Below are 18924 nucleotides of genomic sequence, written 5' to 3' on the forward strand. Positions count from 1 at the left end.
AGCACAGCAAAGTACAATATGTGTTAAATCAATGATTGGTTCTTAACATTATATGGCAGTAGAGAAAATACAGGTTATAGAGTACTAGATATAAATTATAGACAGGGAGTGGTGCACACACCTCTGATCCCAGCACTCAGGAGGCAGAGGCAGGTAGATCTATTGATAGTCTGATCTACAGAGCTGACCTAGGACAGCCAGAGCTACCCAGAAAACTGAGTCCTAACAAGCCAAATAAATAAATACAAGAATAAATTGTGGGTGTGATTAAAGGAAGTGAAGATTGCTGGGTGTGGTGTGCACACATTTAATCACAGTCACTCAGAAGGCAGAGCCAAGCAAATATCTGTTTGAGCCTGAGATTAGCCTGGTTTACATATATAACAAGTTCCAAGCCAGTCAGATAGTTAGAGATACATAATGAGATCCTGTCCCAAAAAAAAAAAAAAAAAACAGAAAATTGATTCAGAAGCTAATATTGATTGCTACTAGCCACAAAGTACAACATTAGGACTGAGTGTGATTTTTAGGAAAAATTTCTTAATGTTGGATTCTGAAATGGAATGCTAGACTAGATAAGTCTTTTCTGGTTTGTATTGTGGACTATTTGTTGTATTCTAAGTTTTTTCATATGAAGTTTTCAGTTACTGTATGCTTGTTCTTTATCTCTATTTCAGTGCTTAATTTTCTTAGATGATCCTCAGGCCGTGAGTGATATCTTAGAAAAGCTGGTAAAGGAAGACAACCTGTTGATGGCCTATCAGATTTGTTTTGATTTGTATGAAAGTGCTAGCCAGCAGTTTTTGTCATCTGTAATCCAGAATCTTCGAACTGTTGGTACCCCCATTGCTTCTGTGCCTGGATCTACTAATACGGGTACTGTGCCAGGATCAGAGAAAGACAGGTATAAGTATCTTCTTCTATATCAACATTAGCTGCACAGTCGTTATTTCATTTGGGGACTACATAGAAAATTTATAGATAGTAAGAATAAATAAGTTTAACTATTAGCTTCTATAGATTGTCCTATAGTAGTCAAAGTAAGGATGGCCAAAGTAAACTTCTGTCAAGAAAGAAAGGATTGGATAGTTGGGTAAGTGTGTTAGATAGCATGTGGCTACTTTGTTGTATTAAAATAATGGGAATACTTGTCTCAGATATACCTGGGCTAACTAGTAAGAAATGTTCTGGGCTTTGCATTTCTATTCAAGCCAAATAAATAGTATGTTAGACTCATACAATATGCAGTTTGCCCCACATATCCTTCTACATTTAGACCAGTTACTTAAGATGTTATGTCTTGACTACTTCAGTATATTTTTCTCCCCAAATTGTCTGGTTAGCAGTAATAGTCCTTGTTTTGAAACCTCTTAAGATCTTACTTCCCTCTCAGCTGTTAATGTTTCATACATTTCAAACAATATTCTGTGTATATGAAGTATCTTCGAGGCTCTACAATTATATCCACAGGCTCTGCATTGGCTGGCCAGACTGGTTGGAGAGAGGGTCAGTCCCTAGACAATACAGTATAACCACTAATAATACATGGTGTGCTGATTAGGGTTTTTTCAAACATGACAACAGTTTTCTTAAATCCTCATATTCATAAGTATATTATAGTTTTTGATCCTATTATGTGGTATTTTAACATTTATTTCCATTTTTTTTTTGTTGTTGTTGTTGTTGGTACTATATGGAAATAATTTTTTTTTTCTCTTCCAAGACAGGGTTTCTGTGTATAACAAACAGCTCTGGCTATCCTGGGACTAGCTCTGTAGACCAGGCTGGCCTTGAACTCACAGAGATCCGCCTGCCTCTGCCTCCCGAGTGCTGGGATTAAAGGCGTGTGCCACCAACTCCTGGCCCTTCTTTTTATTTTTTTAAAGAAAGATTCTCACTATGTAACCCTGGCAAGGTACAACACATTGTGTAGACCAGGCTGGCCTTGAACTCACAGGGCTCTCTATCTGTCCCTACATCCTTAATGCTGGAATTAAAGGCATGTGCTACCATGCCTATAATGTCTCATATAATAATATTGGATAGGATTTTACTTTAGTCATTTTCTATGACTTATTTTTACTAAAACTAGCTTTCCTAAACTTTTACAGAGGTGGCTTGTTTAGGCCATTTTTCTAATTTCTGTGTTCCCTAAAACTCTCTTGTGTTGTGTTTCCTCTGCCCAGTATTTTCTCTAAACATTGTGCTTTGACCCAGAGGGCAGTGTGGGCTTTTTAGTTTTAAAGTTGTGGGGGTCCCAGATAGTACCTAAAACTCTTTTTTAGCTGCTGCTGGTTCATCTCCACTGGACTTTTTTGGGAGTGGACAGCATACTTTTTAGTCTCCCGTTTTTTATGTATTTATTATTCACAAAGTTTGCTAACTTAGATTTGTTTGTTTGTTTTAAAGAGTTTATTTGGGGGAAATTCAATATCTGTTTCCTCCATCTTAGAGATATAAGAATCTTCTTCCTTAATAATACCCACAAAGTAAATATTATTTCCTGTAGAATAATTTGGGTGTAATTGAAATCTACCCTATAACTAAATTGCTGATGCATTGAAATGTTGATGGTTGGCTTTCCTCATTTTAGTGACCCTATGGAGACGGAGGAGAAGACAGGCAACACACCGGTAGGAAAGACACCGGATGTGGTGAGTGACCTTTGGTTACTGTGCAAAGCAGCCTCAAAGGGGATTTTTCTTCTCTTTTTGGCGGGGTGGTGGGGAGGCAGGGGAGACTGTCACTGTGTAGCCCTGCTGGGATTCTGTAATAAGTGTTACACTACCATGACCAGCACATTGTTTTAAATACATGATATATATTTGAGTTTTTGAAATTTTTATGCCAGAGTCATTTTATAAAAATGGATTTTCTGAAAAAAGTAGTTTTGAAAATTCATCCAGAGAACCCAGGTTCAATTCCAGCACCTACATTGTGGTTCACAACTGTCTGTAACTCCAGTTTTAGGGGATCCTATGCCCACTTCTGGTCTCCATGGGCACCTGACATTCAAGTGGTTCACAGCCTTTCCGTGAAGGCAAATACCTATACACATAGAATAAAAATAAACAAGTCTTTGGTTTTTCAAGACAGGGTTTCTCTGTGTAACAGCTATAGCTCTCTTAGAACTCTAGACCAGGCTAGCCTTAAGCTCACAGAGATCCCCCTGCCCCTGAGTGCTGAGATTAAAGACATGCACTACCACTGCCCAGCTAAACACATCTTTAAAAATAAGTAAAAGAGTCGGGCAGTGGTGGTGCACACCTTTAATCCCAGCACTTGGGAGGTAGAGGCAGACAGAGCTCTGAATTTAAGACCAACCTGGTCTATATAGAGAGTTCTAGGACAGTCAGGGCTGCACAGAAAAACCATGTCTTGAAAAAGATGGATGGATGGATGGATACATGCATGCATGCATGCATACATGCTACCTTGGGGGCCTGGGAGGTAGCCTAACTGTTAGAAGTGTATGCTGCTCTTTCAGAGGACCTTAGTTTGGTTCCCAGCACCCATGTTGGGAGGCTTATTTCAGTGGAATGTGATAAAGAAAGGAAATTGTAGCCGGGAGGTGGTGGCCTTTAATCCCAGCACTCAGGAGGCAGAGGCAGGCGGATCTCTGTGAGTTCGAGACCAGCCTGGTCTACAAGAGCTAGTTCCAGGACAGCCTCCAAAGCTACAGAGAAACCCTGTCTCAAGAAAGAAAGAAAGAAAGAAAGAAAGAAAGAAAGAAAGAAAGAAAGAAAGAAAGAAAGAAAGAAAGAAAGAAAGAAAGGAAATTGAGTTTCTTCTTAGTTGAATTTTTTAGATCCTATCATTAAAATATGAGGGAAGAAGGGTGTGTGTGTAAGTGTGACTGCTTTCATTGGTTTAAGGCTGATGGAATAAAATTGGCTTAGTAAATTTCATTGATATTTGAATTTTCATTCTTTTTTGTTTGGCAGAGTCCAGAGCCCAAGGACCAGACATTGAAAATGATTAAAATTTTAAGTGGCGAAATGGCTATTGAATTACACCTACAATTCTTAATACGAAATAATAACACAGACCTCATGATTCTGAAAAACACAAAGGTAGAACATTTCCCATAATGGAGCATTGTTTTATATCTTGTTGAAGGCTTTGTTTTGTTTCCTGTAATTGAGGAAATGTTAACGTTTTTGTAAAAATAGCAATGAGTGTGGCTGAACTCAGTGCAAGAACGTCTCCTGAACATGTGTGAATGTGTCCTGGATTTACTCCCCAGCACTAAAATAGATCAGTGAGTGGGGAAAACTCATTTATTGGAAGGAAAGAAATTAACAAAGATTGAGTTCCTTTTTTTGTGCTAGTTTCTTGTTGAGAAATGTGGTGAATTTTTTTAAAAAATATATTTTTATCCTTTTGTATTCACTTAACAGTTGAACATGATAGCATAATCAAAACTTTGTTGTTACATTATTGAGATATTGATCCTAACAAATTTTAATTTTTGATTAGGCATGATTACTATTTAGTTTAGAAATTTTCTAAAGGGCTAGAGTGATAGGTAGCTTAGTTGGTAAATGCTTAGTTGTTTTTCAAACACAAAGACATGAGTTCAGTACCCAAAACCCACAAAAAAATGGTGAATGTGATGTAAATGTTTGGAACACTGGTGATGGGGAACACAGATGATTCCTTGGGGCTCACTAGCCAACCATCCTATCCTACTGAACTCCAAGTCAATGAGAAACCCAGTCTCCAAAAGCAAGGTGGTTAGCTCCTGAGGTGACAGGTGTGCTCCCGTATGAACACACATACATACATATATGTTATTTTCAAGGCAAGTAGCTCATCTATTATTGCTATGCCCACTGCTCTCTTTGCAGTATACTAAATAAACTTGTTTTTCTTAGAAGTAAAAAGTTTTCATGTAAAAAGATAAATAGCATTAAAAAATCTTTCCTTCTTCCTTATTCAGTATCCCTTCCCAGAAACATTTATTCTTTTCTTACAGCCATATACTGTTCAGTGACTAAACGGTGTTTGATTTAAACATGTATATAGTGCCTTTTGAAATCTTAAATTCATGTTTACAAATGGCAAAAAAGATACAGACTCATATAATTTGTAAATAAGTTAGGGCTTTGGAGGTAGTTCAGGAGTAGAGAGTGTGCCTGGAGTGTAAAAAGCCTTGTCTTATAACCCCAGCACTATAACTACATACCTACATTCATGGATTTATAATTCGGTGACTGAGAGATGTGCAGACCAGAAGAGTCCTAGCATTGCTACTAAAGTTACCCCAATACCTTGGAGCCCTTAAACAAGATGCTGAAGAGAAATAGAAATTTCTGAATAGTTAAACTATTCAGAAGAAGAGTAGGAAATCTGTAAATTCACACTTCAAATCTGTGATTGACCAGGTGTCATAATACAGACCTAGAGTCCATAGACTTAGGAGATGAAGACAGAAATGTCAGGAGTTCAAGCAAGTTCAGGCCTGTTTGGGCTGTGTGAATCCCTGTTCCAGAAAACAAAAATCTGATTGTGACCTTAGGTTACTAGTAATTGTACTGCAAATAATACTACTTGATTGTTTTGTTTTTGCAGACTAGCTATTTCATCTTTATATAAGGATTCATATTTTAAATCCCATTTCAGTTATTTTTTGATTTTGCTGCAAAATAGGATATGTGTGAGTATGTGCAAGTGTATGTATGTATAAATACTTTGCCAGTGATAAGAAGTCTGTGCTTGTTTTTGTAGGATGCAGTACGAAATTCTGTATGTCATACAGCAACTGTAATAGCAAACTCATTCATGCACTGTGGCACTACAAGTGACCAGTTTCTTAGGTAAATATGCCTGGAGAATTCCACTGTGGTGGATTTTTTTTTTTTTTTAATAAATTATCTGTATTCCTGTGTGTCTGTGGGTAGTGTATGTACAGTTGCATTTGGAGGCCAGAAGAGGGTGTCAGATCCCCTGGAGCTGAAGTTACAGGTGGTTGTGAGCCACTGACTTGGGTGCTGGGAACTGAACTTGGGTCCTCTTATAAAAATAGTACATGCTCTTAACCACTAAACTGTCACCCCAGCCCACCAAGTGGTTCTTAACCAAGGTTCCATTAATAGTATTTCTTATCATACTTCAGTAGTCTTGAATTTTAAGTTTGTTTTGCTTGTTGCATATACTTTTTGTTTTATATTTACTTATTTTAAAGTAAAATTAATTATTTTTATTAGTTGCCTTGGTAACTTGAAAGAAAAATTGATATGAATTAATATATAAATGTGTGATTTTTTCCTTATATTAAAAGTAGAATTATATATTATGCATTTTAAGAATCTTCAGAGCTGGGCATTGATGGCACACATCTTTAATCCCAGCACTGGGGAGGCGAAGGCAGGAGATCTCTGAGTTCCAGGACAGCCAAGGCTACACAGATAAGCCTATCTCAAAAAAACAAAAACTTGAGAATATTAACACATACATGTAATTACAGTGCTTGAGAAGCTGAGGCAGAAGGATCGCTGGTTGAAGACCAGTCTGGGCTATAGTGCTAGACTCTTTCGCCAAAAAGGGATCAGCTTACTTAGGAGGAAAGTTAGGATTAATAATGCTCAGGTTGCTTTTTTTTCTTATAGAGATAACTTGGAATGGTTGGCCAGAGCCACTAACTGGGCCAAATTTACTGCAACTGCCAGCTTGGGTGTAATACATAAGGTAATATATTTATTCATTGTGACTGACCATCAGAGAAGAAGCCCATTTTTCTGGGGCTAAGAAGTATAAGCTTATTCATTAACAGGTACATGTTGTCAGGTCAGATGAGTCCTTGGATACGGAAGGATAAAGAAGGCACTAAAAAAGTGTATTCTAATAGAAATCCTTTTCCTGTGATGACTAAGCCATTTGTAACAGTTTATCTTAGTTTGGGGTTTCTGTTGCTATGAAGAGACACCATAACCACTGCAACTCTTATAAAGAAAAACATTTAATGGGGTAGCTTACAGTTTCAGAGGTTTAGTCTATTATCATCATGGTAGGACATGGTAGACATGGTGTGGGGGAAGGAGCTGAGAGGAAGGAGCTTGATCTGCAGGCAACAGGAAGTAAACTGAACTAGCTGTAGCTTGAGCATAGGAAACCTCAAAGCCCGCCATCACAGTGGCATAGGCTTTGTATCCTTGGGAAACTCTCAGACAAGATTCACATATAGGGCAACAAGGGAAACAAACAACAGATATCTGCTAACCAAAAAATGGATTAGGGCTAGGTGCTAACACTCTGGAGCCAGGCCAGGCGTAGCCTGGAAATGCTGCCACAATTTTCTAACCAGGGTGTGCCTAGATCTCTTAAAGACTCATATTTGAGTGATGGAGTTGTTTGGATGAGAGCATGTTCTATTACCTGCATCAGCAAGTGGGCATTCTGTGAAGAAGATGGTACATTCCTCTACCTTTTTCTTACCTCTTGTGACAGGGTCATGAGAAGGAAGCCTTACAGTTAATGGCAACATACCTTCCCAAGGATACTTCTCCAGGATCAGCCTATCAGGAAGGTGGAGGTCTCTATGCATTGGGTCTCATTCATGCCAATCATGGTGGAGACATAATTGACTATCTCCTTAATCAGCTCAAGAATGCCAGCAATGATGTAAGTATTAGGATGAAAAACCAAATTTCCATTATTTGAGAGTCTAGGACAGTGGTTCTCAGCCTGTGGGTTACATGGGGATCAAATGGCCCATTCACATATCAGATATCCTGCATATCAGATATTTACATTGCAGTTCATAATGGTAGCAAAATTACAGTTATGAAGTAGTAATAATTTTACGGTTGGGGGTTTCCATAACATGAGGAATTGTATTAATGGGAAGGTATTAAATAGGAAGGTTGAGAACTGCTGATCAAGGAGGTTATATTATTTGCTCAGTATTTCAGTGGATAGATTTCTAAGGATTTGGGAATACCAAAAACAATACTTTCCATAGTAATTTAGGGCTTTATATTGATACTGTATTTCCTTGAGTTTTGGTTTTCTTGAGATAGGGTCTTGCTATTTAACCCAGGCTACTTTCCAACTCAGACGTTCTCCTACCTCAGCCTCCTGAGTGCCAAAATTATAGAAGTGAGTCATCACATTTTCCTTTTTTTCTTCTTTGTTTTTTAGAGGTAACTTTCTTTTTTTCTCTGCAAGTTAAAATTGTGCTTTTTAGTCATTTAAAACCAGGTGAAATAAGCAAGACATAGTTCCAAGTGTCCCTAAAACATACAGTAGTCTCATTTAACAATCTTGGAACGTTCTTACTGTAATGATCTTACTTCTCACATGGTTTAACTGTATCATTTTAAAGGAAATTCAGGATGTCCAAAATAGCATATACTCTGAGAAATCAGAATTATTGCTTATTTTAATCATTGATAAGTTGTTTTAATGTTATTCTTTTGAAAAAAAAAAAGTATTTAAGCAGTCCTGTTATTTTAAATGAACCTGAAATAGGATTTAGACTTTTAGCTTTCAGGTTCAAATGAGTTTTTAGAAAGTTGCCAGGATAGTAGTTAAATGAACCAGAACAACTTAGTCTCAAACTTGAGTGAAACAAATTGAGCCAAGAAGAAGGTCTGTCTTCTCTAACAAGCTCCTCACCCACAAGTTATCCATGTGTGTACACACACCTTTACCTCATTTCCTCTCAGGTGGGTTATGCACACACTACACAAACAACAAAACACTAGTAATAGAAGCCTTTTCTGTTTGAAGCAAAGATTCATAATCAGAAGTATCTTATATAACTAATGAGGATGTTGATGAACCAGGTTTTTACTAAAAGCAAAGCAACTCTGGGTGATGCATTACATATACGCAAGAGCTGATGCAGTATGTCTTCAGTAACCTATTGTCAGGATGACCAAACTTGAAATATTTTTGTTCTGGGATTTCTCTAATTGAAAACATTAAAATTCTAGGGGTGGAGTGTCCTATTTCCCTGGTTTCAGTTAGGGGAGGATGGGATCCACCAAGTTCAGCCAGTGGGAAAGGAATGTTCTCAGAGCAGTGCTGGGGTGCTGTCATCAGTGAGAGCGAACTGTACATTGAAATAGACAATCTCCAAAGCCTCCTTTTTCAGATGAAGACCAGCTTTGTGCTCTGACCCCATCACTCCTACTTGACAGCCATATTTAGTAGGTGCTTTCTTCTGAGCCCACAAACATTGCAGATTTCACCTGCCTGCCTCCTAATCATTTACTGGTATTTGCCTCTTAGTGCTGTTCAGTTTTTCTCCTGCAAATTTATGGAGGTGCACACTGTCTATTTTCTTTTCTCTGACATACTTCTCCAGTCACTGTTTGCACCAGCAGGCATCATAACTAAAATTGCTGGGGTTACTATGCAGCTCCTGATTATCTGATCTTTCTTAATGAGCCACCCTCTATATTTCCTGTCAAAATATTTTGACAGTTGTGAAGAAGGATCCACAGTTTAAGATCATCCTCAGCTCCGTAGTGAGTTTGAAACCAGCCTAGGAGAGATATGTGTGTGTGTGTGTGTGTGTGTGGGTGGGGGAGAGAGAGAGAGAGAGAGAGAGAGAGAGAGAGAGAGAGAGAGAGAGAGAGAGAGAGAGAGAGAGAGAGAGAGAGAGAATTGATAAGTACTGTGTTCTAGATTATTAGAACCAATTTTTTTGCCCTAGATTGTTAGACATGGAGGCAGCCTGGGCCTTGGTTTGGCTGCAATGGGAACTGCACGTCAGGATGTATATGATCTGCTGAAAACAAACCTTTATCAGGATGATGCTGTGACAGGTAAGCATTTGTCACTGAAAACAACAACCTTTGTGATTAATGTAATTGTGAATTTTTTTTTATTGCCTTTTTATAGTCTCCTTAAAAAACTCAGGTTGAAGGGCTGGAGAGAGGTTAAGAGCACTGGCTGCTCTTCCAGAGGACCCAGGTTCAATTCTCAGCACCCACATGGTGGCTCACAACTGTCTATAGCTCTAGTTATAGGGGACCTGATACCCTCACACAGACATACTTGCAGGCAAAACACCAATGCACATAAAATAAAAATAAATAATAAAAAAACAGTATAAGAAAATTCTGCCTAGTTTTGCAGTTGGCATTGCATTAGGCAGGATGGAGAAGGCTAGTGTTGTCCTAAAATTTCAGTGGGTTTCTCTTGTTGAAGAGGAAGTGAATTTTCTGCATTAGTTGGTCTTGTTACTTTTTTTTTTTTTCCTTAATGTAGGCTTTCTTAAGGGGCATATCCAGAGTGTTCTAACAGAAATAATGTGTATAAACAGAAAGGTTTTGTTTGTTTGTTTGGTTTGGTTTTGGGGGCGAGGGGTGGTTTGAGACATTTGAGACAGGGTTTTTCTGTGTAGCTTTGTATACCAGACTCACAGAGATCTGCCTGCCTCTGACCCCCAGTGCTGGGATTAAAGGCATGTGCCACCACCACCCAGTGCAAAAGGAAGTTTTTAAAGAGAGCTGTTGTGTCCTAAGCATATTATATGGTGTTTGGCGATAATGTTTTTAAAACAAACAGATGGAAGTTGCCATAATGTGTCTTGACTTTATTACAAGTTTTGATGGTGCATACTGTCAAGATTTAAAAGGAAAATAGCTATAAAAGATGTCTCTCTTTTTTTAGAATTGCTGTTGGAGAGAGAGATGGCTCAGCAGTTAAGAGCCCATATTGATCTTACAGAGGTCCTGAGTTCCAATTCCTAGCACCCACATCAGGCAGCTCACAACTATCTGTAATACCAGCTCTGGGGTATCCAACATCCCTCTGACCTTCTTGGACTCATGCACATGTACAATCAGGCACACACATGTACAAGTAAATACTAATAAAAAGTATTTTTTAAAAGGTGGCAAGGGCTGGGGACATAGCTCAGTAGTTAAAAATACTTGCCACTCTTACAGAAGACCTGGATTTGATTCCCAGAATACATATGGTGTCTTAGAACTACTCGTAACTCTGGTTCTAGGGAATTTAACATCCTCTTTTGGCCTCTGCAGGCACCAAGCACATATGTGGTTATATATACATACATGCAGGCAAAATACACATAAAATAAGCCTAAAATTGAGTTCCTATCCATAGGCTAGGCTAATGGATGTTTTGATAATTGATGCCAATAGGTGCTACTTTTAATTAGATGTGTTTTATTGACTCTATAAACATAACTGGTGCTCATTTTACTTCTTACTCCAGGGGAGGCAGCTGGCCTGGCCTTAGGTTTGGTTATGTTAGGTTCTAAAAACGCCCAGGCTATTGAGGATATGGTTGGCTATGCACAAGAAACTCAGCATGAGAAGATTCTGCGCGGTCTAGCAGTTGGCATCGCATTAGTAATGTACGGGAGGATGGAAGAGGCTGATGCTCTCATTGAATCTCTCTGTCGTGATAAGGTGAGACCCTATTTGTTTTCTCCCCTCTTTTCTCTCCTATTCTGTAATGTTTTTGAATGCTTTAATAGTCCTCCCCCAACCCCAAGACAGGGTTTTTTGTTTTGTTTTTCAAGATAGGGTTTCTCTGTGTAACAGCCATGGCTGGCCTGGAATTCACTTTGTAGACCAGAATGGCCTGGAACTTAGAGACCCATCTGTCTCTTTCCAGTTTAATAGTCCTTTAATAAGGTTGAATGTTTATTATTTTTTTCATCAGAAAACTGGCATTCTCTATACTTCCTTGAATGAAGGTTTTCTGATACCTCTTATTTATGTGATGGTATTGTATGCAGCAGGTGGCCAGAGTTACACTCTTCTCTGCGATGTGATCAATACATTAGAAATTATTGGCTGGATTACTAATTAATTTGTTCAGCTATCATACTCCACATTTCTTCCATTCAGTGTTCATGCCCAAGAATTAGATAAGGAAGAAGCAAATTAGAATATGATGATGGCACACATCTCTGTAAGTTCAAAGCTGGCCTGGTCTACAGAGTAGAACTTACAGAGTAAGTTCCAAGATAGCCCGAGTTGCACAGAGAAACCCTGTCTTGAAAAAACAAAAAAGGAGGGGGCAGTATTTTCCCGTTCACTTTGAAAACTACTAATCACAAATGTATTGTTTTAAAGTTCATGGTTCATACATTAAACAAGCCTGCCTCGTGCCTGTGCTACTATAGCTGAGATGTTTGTTTTCAGAGGGGGTTTCACTGCATTGCCCAGGTTGTCCCCCAACAGCTGGACTCAAACCTCCCACCTGAGCCTCTTGGGACCACAGGCTTGCTTCACAATGTCCAGTAACACTCACTTTCGGAAGTAAGTTTAGGATTAATTGGAATTGTTTTTTTCTCAGGACCCAATTCTTCGAAGATCTGGAATGTATACTGTAGCCATGGCTTATTGTGGCTCTGGTAACAACAAAGCTATCCGACGCCTGCTACATGTTGCTGTAAGTGCTCTGCTCTTCTTCAGGGGTAAAGTGGAAGGGAAAGTTTGCAGGTGGACAATAAGAGGTGGAGGTTATCTATACCATATGTCATATATATGATCATCATCAGTGCTCTCAACTTTTGATTGATTCTCATTCATTGGAACAGTAATCCATAATTCAACAGTAGATTGTCAGAATCAAATAGAACGGTACTATGTCAACATGAATAGTTTTCAAAACAGTCAAGTGTATTTTCTGAGACTACCCCAAGGAGCATTCTCATTTGTAAGAGACAAGGTCGTGAGAATATGTGGTTATCCCTAAGATAGGCAAATCTAAAGACTGTCAAGAAACCACTTTTTCTAGTCAGTGAAGTTTGCTTTAGGTACCACTGACAGGAATGTGTTCTATTTCAAGAGCTCTCCTGCACAGTAAGTCTGATGCCCATGCTTTCCACAGGCTTCTCCAGTCTTCTCGATTTATATGTAGTTTATTAAGAATAATGATCCTCTCAAATAGTTTTCACTCCACATATAACTCAGTGAATTTCTATCATCTAGACAATGGGAAAAGGGAAAACAAACATCATTTCCAGTGCAAAAAGGTTTAAAATGGTTCCTTATCTCTTAAGACTCTTTTCCCACTTTATTAGCGTTTGTGCTTGATCAGTGTCTTTTTTTGGTTATTTGTGGTTTTTTGTTTTGTTTTGTTTTTGTTTGTTTGTTTTTGTTTTTTTTGTCCTGGAACTCACTCTGTAGACCAGGCTGGCCTCAAACTCAGAGACCCACCTGTGTCTTTCTCCTCAGTGCTGGGATTAAAGGCTTGCACCACCACCACCTGGCAGATCCTTGTCTTAGGGTTTTATTGCTGTGAAGAGACCATGACCATAGCAACTCTTATAAAGGAAAACATTTAGGGTTGGCTTAGTTTCAGAGGTTTTGTCCATTGTCATCATGGCAGTGTGCAGACAGACATAATTCTGGAGAAGTAGTTGAGAATCCTGTTCTGCAGGCAGCAGGAAGAGAGGGTGACACTGAGCCTGGCCTGGGCTTCTGAAACCCCCAAGCCCACCTCTAGTGACATACTTCTTCCAACAAGGCCTATAGTGCCACTCCCTATAAGCCCTATGGGGCCATTTTCAGTCAACATAGCATGAATTATATTGTAAACATTTGCATTTTGCTTGATCTTGGGGCATATTGTTTGGAGACAATATTGAAGGAGTGCTTAAGTGTTCCTTATACCCACAAAAGCTATAATGCAGCTGAATTAGTCTTAAACCTCACCAAGCCACAAAGGCATCTAAGAAACTTCAAAGTGGGATTTATTTTTTCTAAATTAAGAAAAGAGGGTTTTTTTTTTCTCTTTTTTATTCTAATTTTTGAGACAGGGTCTCACTGTGTAGCACTGGCTAGCCTTGAACTTCATATGTAAATAATATTGATCTCAAGTTCACAGAGATACACACCTCTCTCTGCTTTCCTGGTGCTGGGATTAAAGGTAAATCATGAAAGACTTTTTAAAAACTACATGTGTTATTATTTCTTAAATTTACTGTATACATTTAAGGTATATAATACATTTGATATACCTAGTAAGGAGAAAAACTTAATGAAGAAATATTAAGGCCTAATTTACATTTGACTAATGGGGCATTTATATCAGTTTATTAATGGAATGTGTGTTATAATGTGTGTTACAATCACCTTAATTTTCCCTCTAGGTAAGTGATGTTAATGATGATGTCAGGAGAGCAGCAGTAGAATCACTTGGCTTCATTTTATTCAGGTAATAATTTTTAGCTTCAGATTCTGTTTGTATTCCGTTTCTTAAGTAGACTCTTAAATACCTGAACATATTGAACTTAACAGAGACCAGTAAGGTTGGTACTGTGTGTTTGAAAAAGAACAATGTTGTGAGTTTGAGAAGTAAAATAACTTTCTCTGTTTAGTTTCCTTTAATGTCTGCTTATTTTATTTTTTTGCTCTTGATTTCCTGTGACTCATATGTGCTAAATACCAGTTTCAGCAGCAGGTGTCACCTGTGAGCCATCCTTTGTTAGTACATTCTTTTCATACTGTGATTGTCAGGTGGCGCTAGTGAGTCAAATGAATTACATGCTTGCACTGTGTTACCCAGGCTGGTCCTGAACTCAGACTCAAGAGATTTTCCAGCCTCCACTTCCTAAGTAGTAGAGGGTTCCAGTATGTACCCTGTGTGTGGCTTATTTAAGCACCTTGGTGAGTTGCTTCCTAGAATACCTTCTTGAAAGGTAGGATTAGAAGTATTGAGAGACTCTGGCTTAAACCATTTTTATAGAAGAAGAATATTAAATGTGGTCAATTAGTTTAGGGGACTAGAGTGAAAGAGCAAGTTCTTTAAATTTTACTTTAGTGCATATTCTCCAAATATCAATCTTTAAAGGCAAAAGGAACTTAGAAGTCAGTAAGTATTCTTTTAAATGTTTTATTACATTTATTTACTTGTATATGTATGCCTGTGGGCATGTGTGTACCACTATGCAAGTGTGGAAGTGAGAAAAAAACTTAGGAGTCAAATTCTGTCTTTGTACCATGTGGGTCCCAGAGATCAAAACTCAAGTCATCAGGCTTGGCAGCAAAGTGCCTTTACCTACTAAGCCATCTGATTGGTCCATATTAAATACATATTTTTAAGCTAAGGCTATTAAGTTTCACAGTTTGTATTCTTGTAAAGCTAAATGATGGGCGTTAGATTCCAAACAGTCTCATGATAAATCTAGCTTTCTCTCCCCTGTTTTTGTCAGAGCGCTATCTTCCTTGTTCTCAAATTTCCTTGTTGTGTTTAATGTTTGAGAAGTGTCTGTCCTGTTGTCTAAAATTCTTACATGTTTCCTCATGTGACATTATTTACTTTCAAGTATGTGCTCCAGGTTTTTTAATTTTTTTTATTTTATGTGTACAAATACTTTATCTACATGTATGTATGTATGCATGTATATATGTATGTATGTATATGCATCGCATGTGTATGGTGCCCACAATGGCCAGAAACCAATGTCAGATCTCCTGGAACTGTACTTAAAGGTGGTTGTGAGCCACTGACCTGGGGTCTGGGAGTGGAACCTAAGTCCTTCCTCTGCAGAAGCATCACATGTTCCTAACTGCTGAACCATCTCCCGAGAGCCCTCCGTTTTTGTCTCTTTCCCTTTCCTCTGGTAGAGTCAGGGTTTGGGTTTTAAACCAGGTTCTTGCTCCAGGCCAGCTTCTAATTCAGTATGACTGTGTAGCCCAGGCTGACTTCTAACTCATGATCATTCTTCCTCAGCCTCCCAAGTGTTAGGATTGCATGCATGTATCATCTCTGGCCTCTTAAAATCTTAAAATGACCCTACAGTCATTTAGCTTATACCACTTCTAAAGAATTTATTTCATCTTGATTTAAAAAAAAAAAAAAAACTTTTTAGATAATGCTTGTTGGAAATAAATATCAAAAACATTTGCTCATTCTTTCTTAAATGAAATTATCTTTGTGTAAAATTCTCATTTGTATTATTCTCTTTATTCACAAGATAGACCATGCAGTTGTACTATTTTCAGTCTTTCTCGAGATTTGGAGACTATTATTATTTTATAATGATTATCATCAGTGATAAAAATAGGACTGGGGATGTGGCCCAGTGGTAGGACAATTTTCTGTTATCTGCAAAACTCTGGCTTTGATCCTCTTCACTATGTCAGAGGACAAACCAAAACCAAACAAATGAAACGTACTTTTTTTTTTTTTTTTTTTTTTTTTCTGGTTTTTCGAGACAGGGTTTCTCTGAGCTTATCCTGGCACTCACTCTGGAGACTAGGCTGGCCTCAAACTTACAGAGATCCACCTGCCTCTGCCTCCCGCGTGCTGGGATTAAAGGCGTGCGCCACCAACGCCCGGCTGAAATGTACATTTTAAAAAATTGGTATGCATGCCTCTAATTCTACCCTCAGAAAGATCATAACTTTAAACCTAACCTTGGCTACATATACTAAGACCTGCCTTTTCTTTTCTTTTAATATACATGGGTCTTTTGCCTGCGTGTATATCTGTGGGTCACTTTCATACCACCATCAGATTCCTTGGAACTGGAGTTAGAGTTGTGAGCCACCATGTGAGTGCTGGGAATCAAACCTGGAGGAGCAGCCAGTGCTCTTAACCACTGAGGACTCTTTCTAGCCCCATCAAATAACAGATTTCTTTTGTATCCATAAAATAGAAATTACAATTAAATACCAGTGGTAAAAATTTGAAACTATGTTATTCCTTTTTACAAATAGTTGATATTAATGTTATATTTCAATCAGTAAACTGTCTGGAAATGCTAGAATGATCTCACTAGCTATAGACAAGGTCAAAGATTCTTTAAAGTGACATCTGAATCTAGTTTATAGATTCTGTTATTGTTTTTGTAGGTAAGCAGTAACGGAAATCAGCAAACAATATAGAGAATGTTGGGTAACGCTTTGATAGTATTACTGGTAACTGTGTTTAGAATTCCTGAAACACCTGTGTGTGCTTCCACCTGCATAAAGTAAAGTATAGAACTTAGAATATTATCAGTGTGATGTCTGACAGCAGCCACCTTAGGGTTGAGGGAGTGGCTTGGCAATATGACACTTGTATTGGCATTCATGAGGCCCTGAGTTTAATCTATAGCATCAGGAAGGGGAAGAAAATAATCTGTTTGCTATGACAAGAATGTAAATCTTAACTTATGGCAGACTCATCAGATTATAACCTCAAACCAAATGGTTTTTGTCTGTCTGGCTTTTGTTTTAATCTATTTTTGGGATGGGGAAGCATAAATTATTGATTTTTTAAGTGAACTAACACATCTGAATGCTGTTGAAAGTATTAAGACCACTAGGGAAAAATGCCTACTGCTTTAATGATGAGGTAATTTAAATTTGAGATATACGCCGGGCGGTGGTGGTGCACGCCTTTAGTCCCAGCACTCAGGAGGGCAGAGTCAGGCGGATCTCTGTGAGTTCGAGACCAGCTTGGTCTACAAGAGGAGTTCCAAGATAGCCTCCAAAACCACAGAGAAATCGTGTCTTGAAAAAACAAAAGCAAACAAACAAAAAAAAACCAAAAATTTGAGATATACTTTGCCTGCCATATGATCCAACATATATGTACATGTTGGGGTCTGTGCATTCGATCCGTGTTCTAGGAAAAAATTCTTCCATTAGAGGAATATATGTCTGGTTTGCTTACATTGAGATTCTCCATCCGGTACATTTCCTTAGATGATAGTTATCGTAAACTCAGTTGCCTAGAAAGTCTCAGTGATAAACCAGGAGGTCAAAGCATAAGTTCAGCTCAGCTTTAGACAGCAAAGCTAAGATATGGTCTTGTCTTCATTGCCACCTCCTCCAGCCTAAATTTGTTTACCATTTGTGTTAGTATCATTGAATGAATACACCAACAGTCAGTAGAATTGACTGCCTTGTACTTATCCCTGTTAAGAATGGCACAAAATTGCCAGCCATTAGTGGAGCATGCCTTTAATCCCAGCACTCGGGAGGCAGAGGCAGGTGGATCTCTGAGTTCAGCCTGGTCTTCAGAACAAGTGCCAGGACAAGCTCCAAAGCCTCAGAGAAACCCTGTTTCAAAAACAAAAAAATTAAAAAGAAAAATTAAAAGAATGGCACAAAATGTAGATGCAAAAACTGAGGTGCAGTTAAACTGAATATCATTTACAAATTCAGTTAGCTATCCAGTACAGATTGTACTCATTCGCAGCTCTAACAGCACAAGGTGAAATAAACAGTAAATGAAGTTCAGCCACATGATTGGGTAAATACAAGCAGATGTAACCCTGGTCTATGAGACCACTCACTTAACTACAGAGGTCTCTGGATTGGGTTTCCATAGTTCCTGTTTCATCGTGTTGATTCATACCTTTAAGGAGCATGATGTGGGTCAAGCACCCAAGGGCAACTTCATTTGCTTTCTCCTCCTCCTCTTCCAGTGAACCTGCCTCTGCTGACTAAACGCCTGTTAACAGTTCTGCTGCTGAGGTCGGTTACATTGCCTGTGTCCTCTCCATCCCTTCTTTCTCTCAAGATAGTTTCCTGATTGAGGAAAATGACTGCATTTAACTATATCACCACTAAAGCCACTCTTGGCTTCCAAATATGATCAGAAGGGGTTTTTGTTGTTGTTGTTTGTTTGTTTTGGTTTTAGGGTTTTGCGTGTATATTTTGGGGGGAGGAGGATCCAGTATGTATTAGACTTTTGTGGGATTTTTAGAGGGTGGGGAGTCCCACTGGATGTGGAGTTCACTGAACAAGAGTAGCTGGTCAACAAACTCAGGGATCCTCCTGTCTCTGCCTCCCCAGCAATAGGATTGCAGACAGGCAATACCCAGCATTTTGTGTGGGTGCAGGGACCCAAACTCAAGTCCTCATTCTTGCATGGTGAGCACTGAACCATCATCCCACTAGCTCTGTAATCATTGTATTATTCATCTATTTTTGTCTTTTGGTCCTATCACTATTGTTTATGTATTATGCTTTTAAAAACTTAAGAGATTTA

At 38.5% G+C, this 18924-nt stretch overlaps 1 protein-coding gene across 1 annotated transcript in view; it reads left to right on the plus strand.

Moving 5' to 3' along the window:
• LOC100760261 (26S proteasome non-ATPase regulatory subunit 1) overlaps positions 1–18924 on the plus strand; it is a 71445-nt gene that overhangs the window by 11115 nt on the left and 41406 nt on the right. The window contains exons 7-16 of the mRNA XM_027397443.2: positions 678–904; positions 2594–2654; positions 3945–4073; positions 5731–5819; positions 6612–6690; positions 7450–7623; positions 9665–9776; positions 11197–11393; positions 12289–12384; positions 14090–14154. Of these exons, the coding sequence (XP_027253244.1) occupies positions 678–904; positions 2594–2654; positions 3945–4073; positions 5731–5819; positions 6612–6690; positions 7450–7623; positions 9665–9776; positions 11197–11393; positions 12289–12384; positions 14090–14154 (1229 nt within the window). The remainder of the gene's footprint in view (positions 1–677; positions 905–2593; positions 2655–3944; positions 4074–5730; positions 5820–6611; positions 6691–7449; positions 7624–9664; positions 9777–11196; positions 11394–12288; positions 12385–14089; positions 14155–18924) is intronic.

The sequence above is a fragment of the Cricetulus griseus genome, chromosome 2 (assembly GCF_003668045.3).
Source record: "Cricetulus griseus strain 17A/GY chromosome 2, alternate assembly CriGri-PICRH-1.0, whole genome shotgun sequence".
NCBI lineage: Eukaryota > Metazoa > Chordata > Mammalia > Rodentia > Cricetidae > Cricetulus > Cricetulus griseus.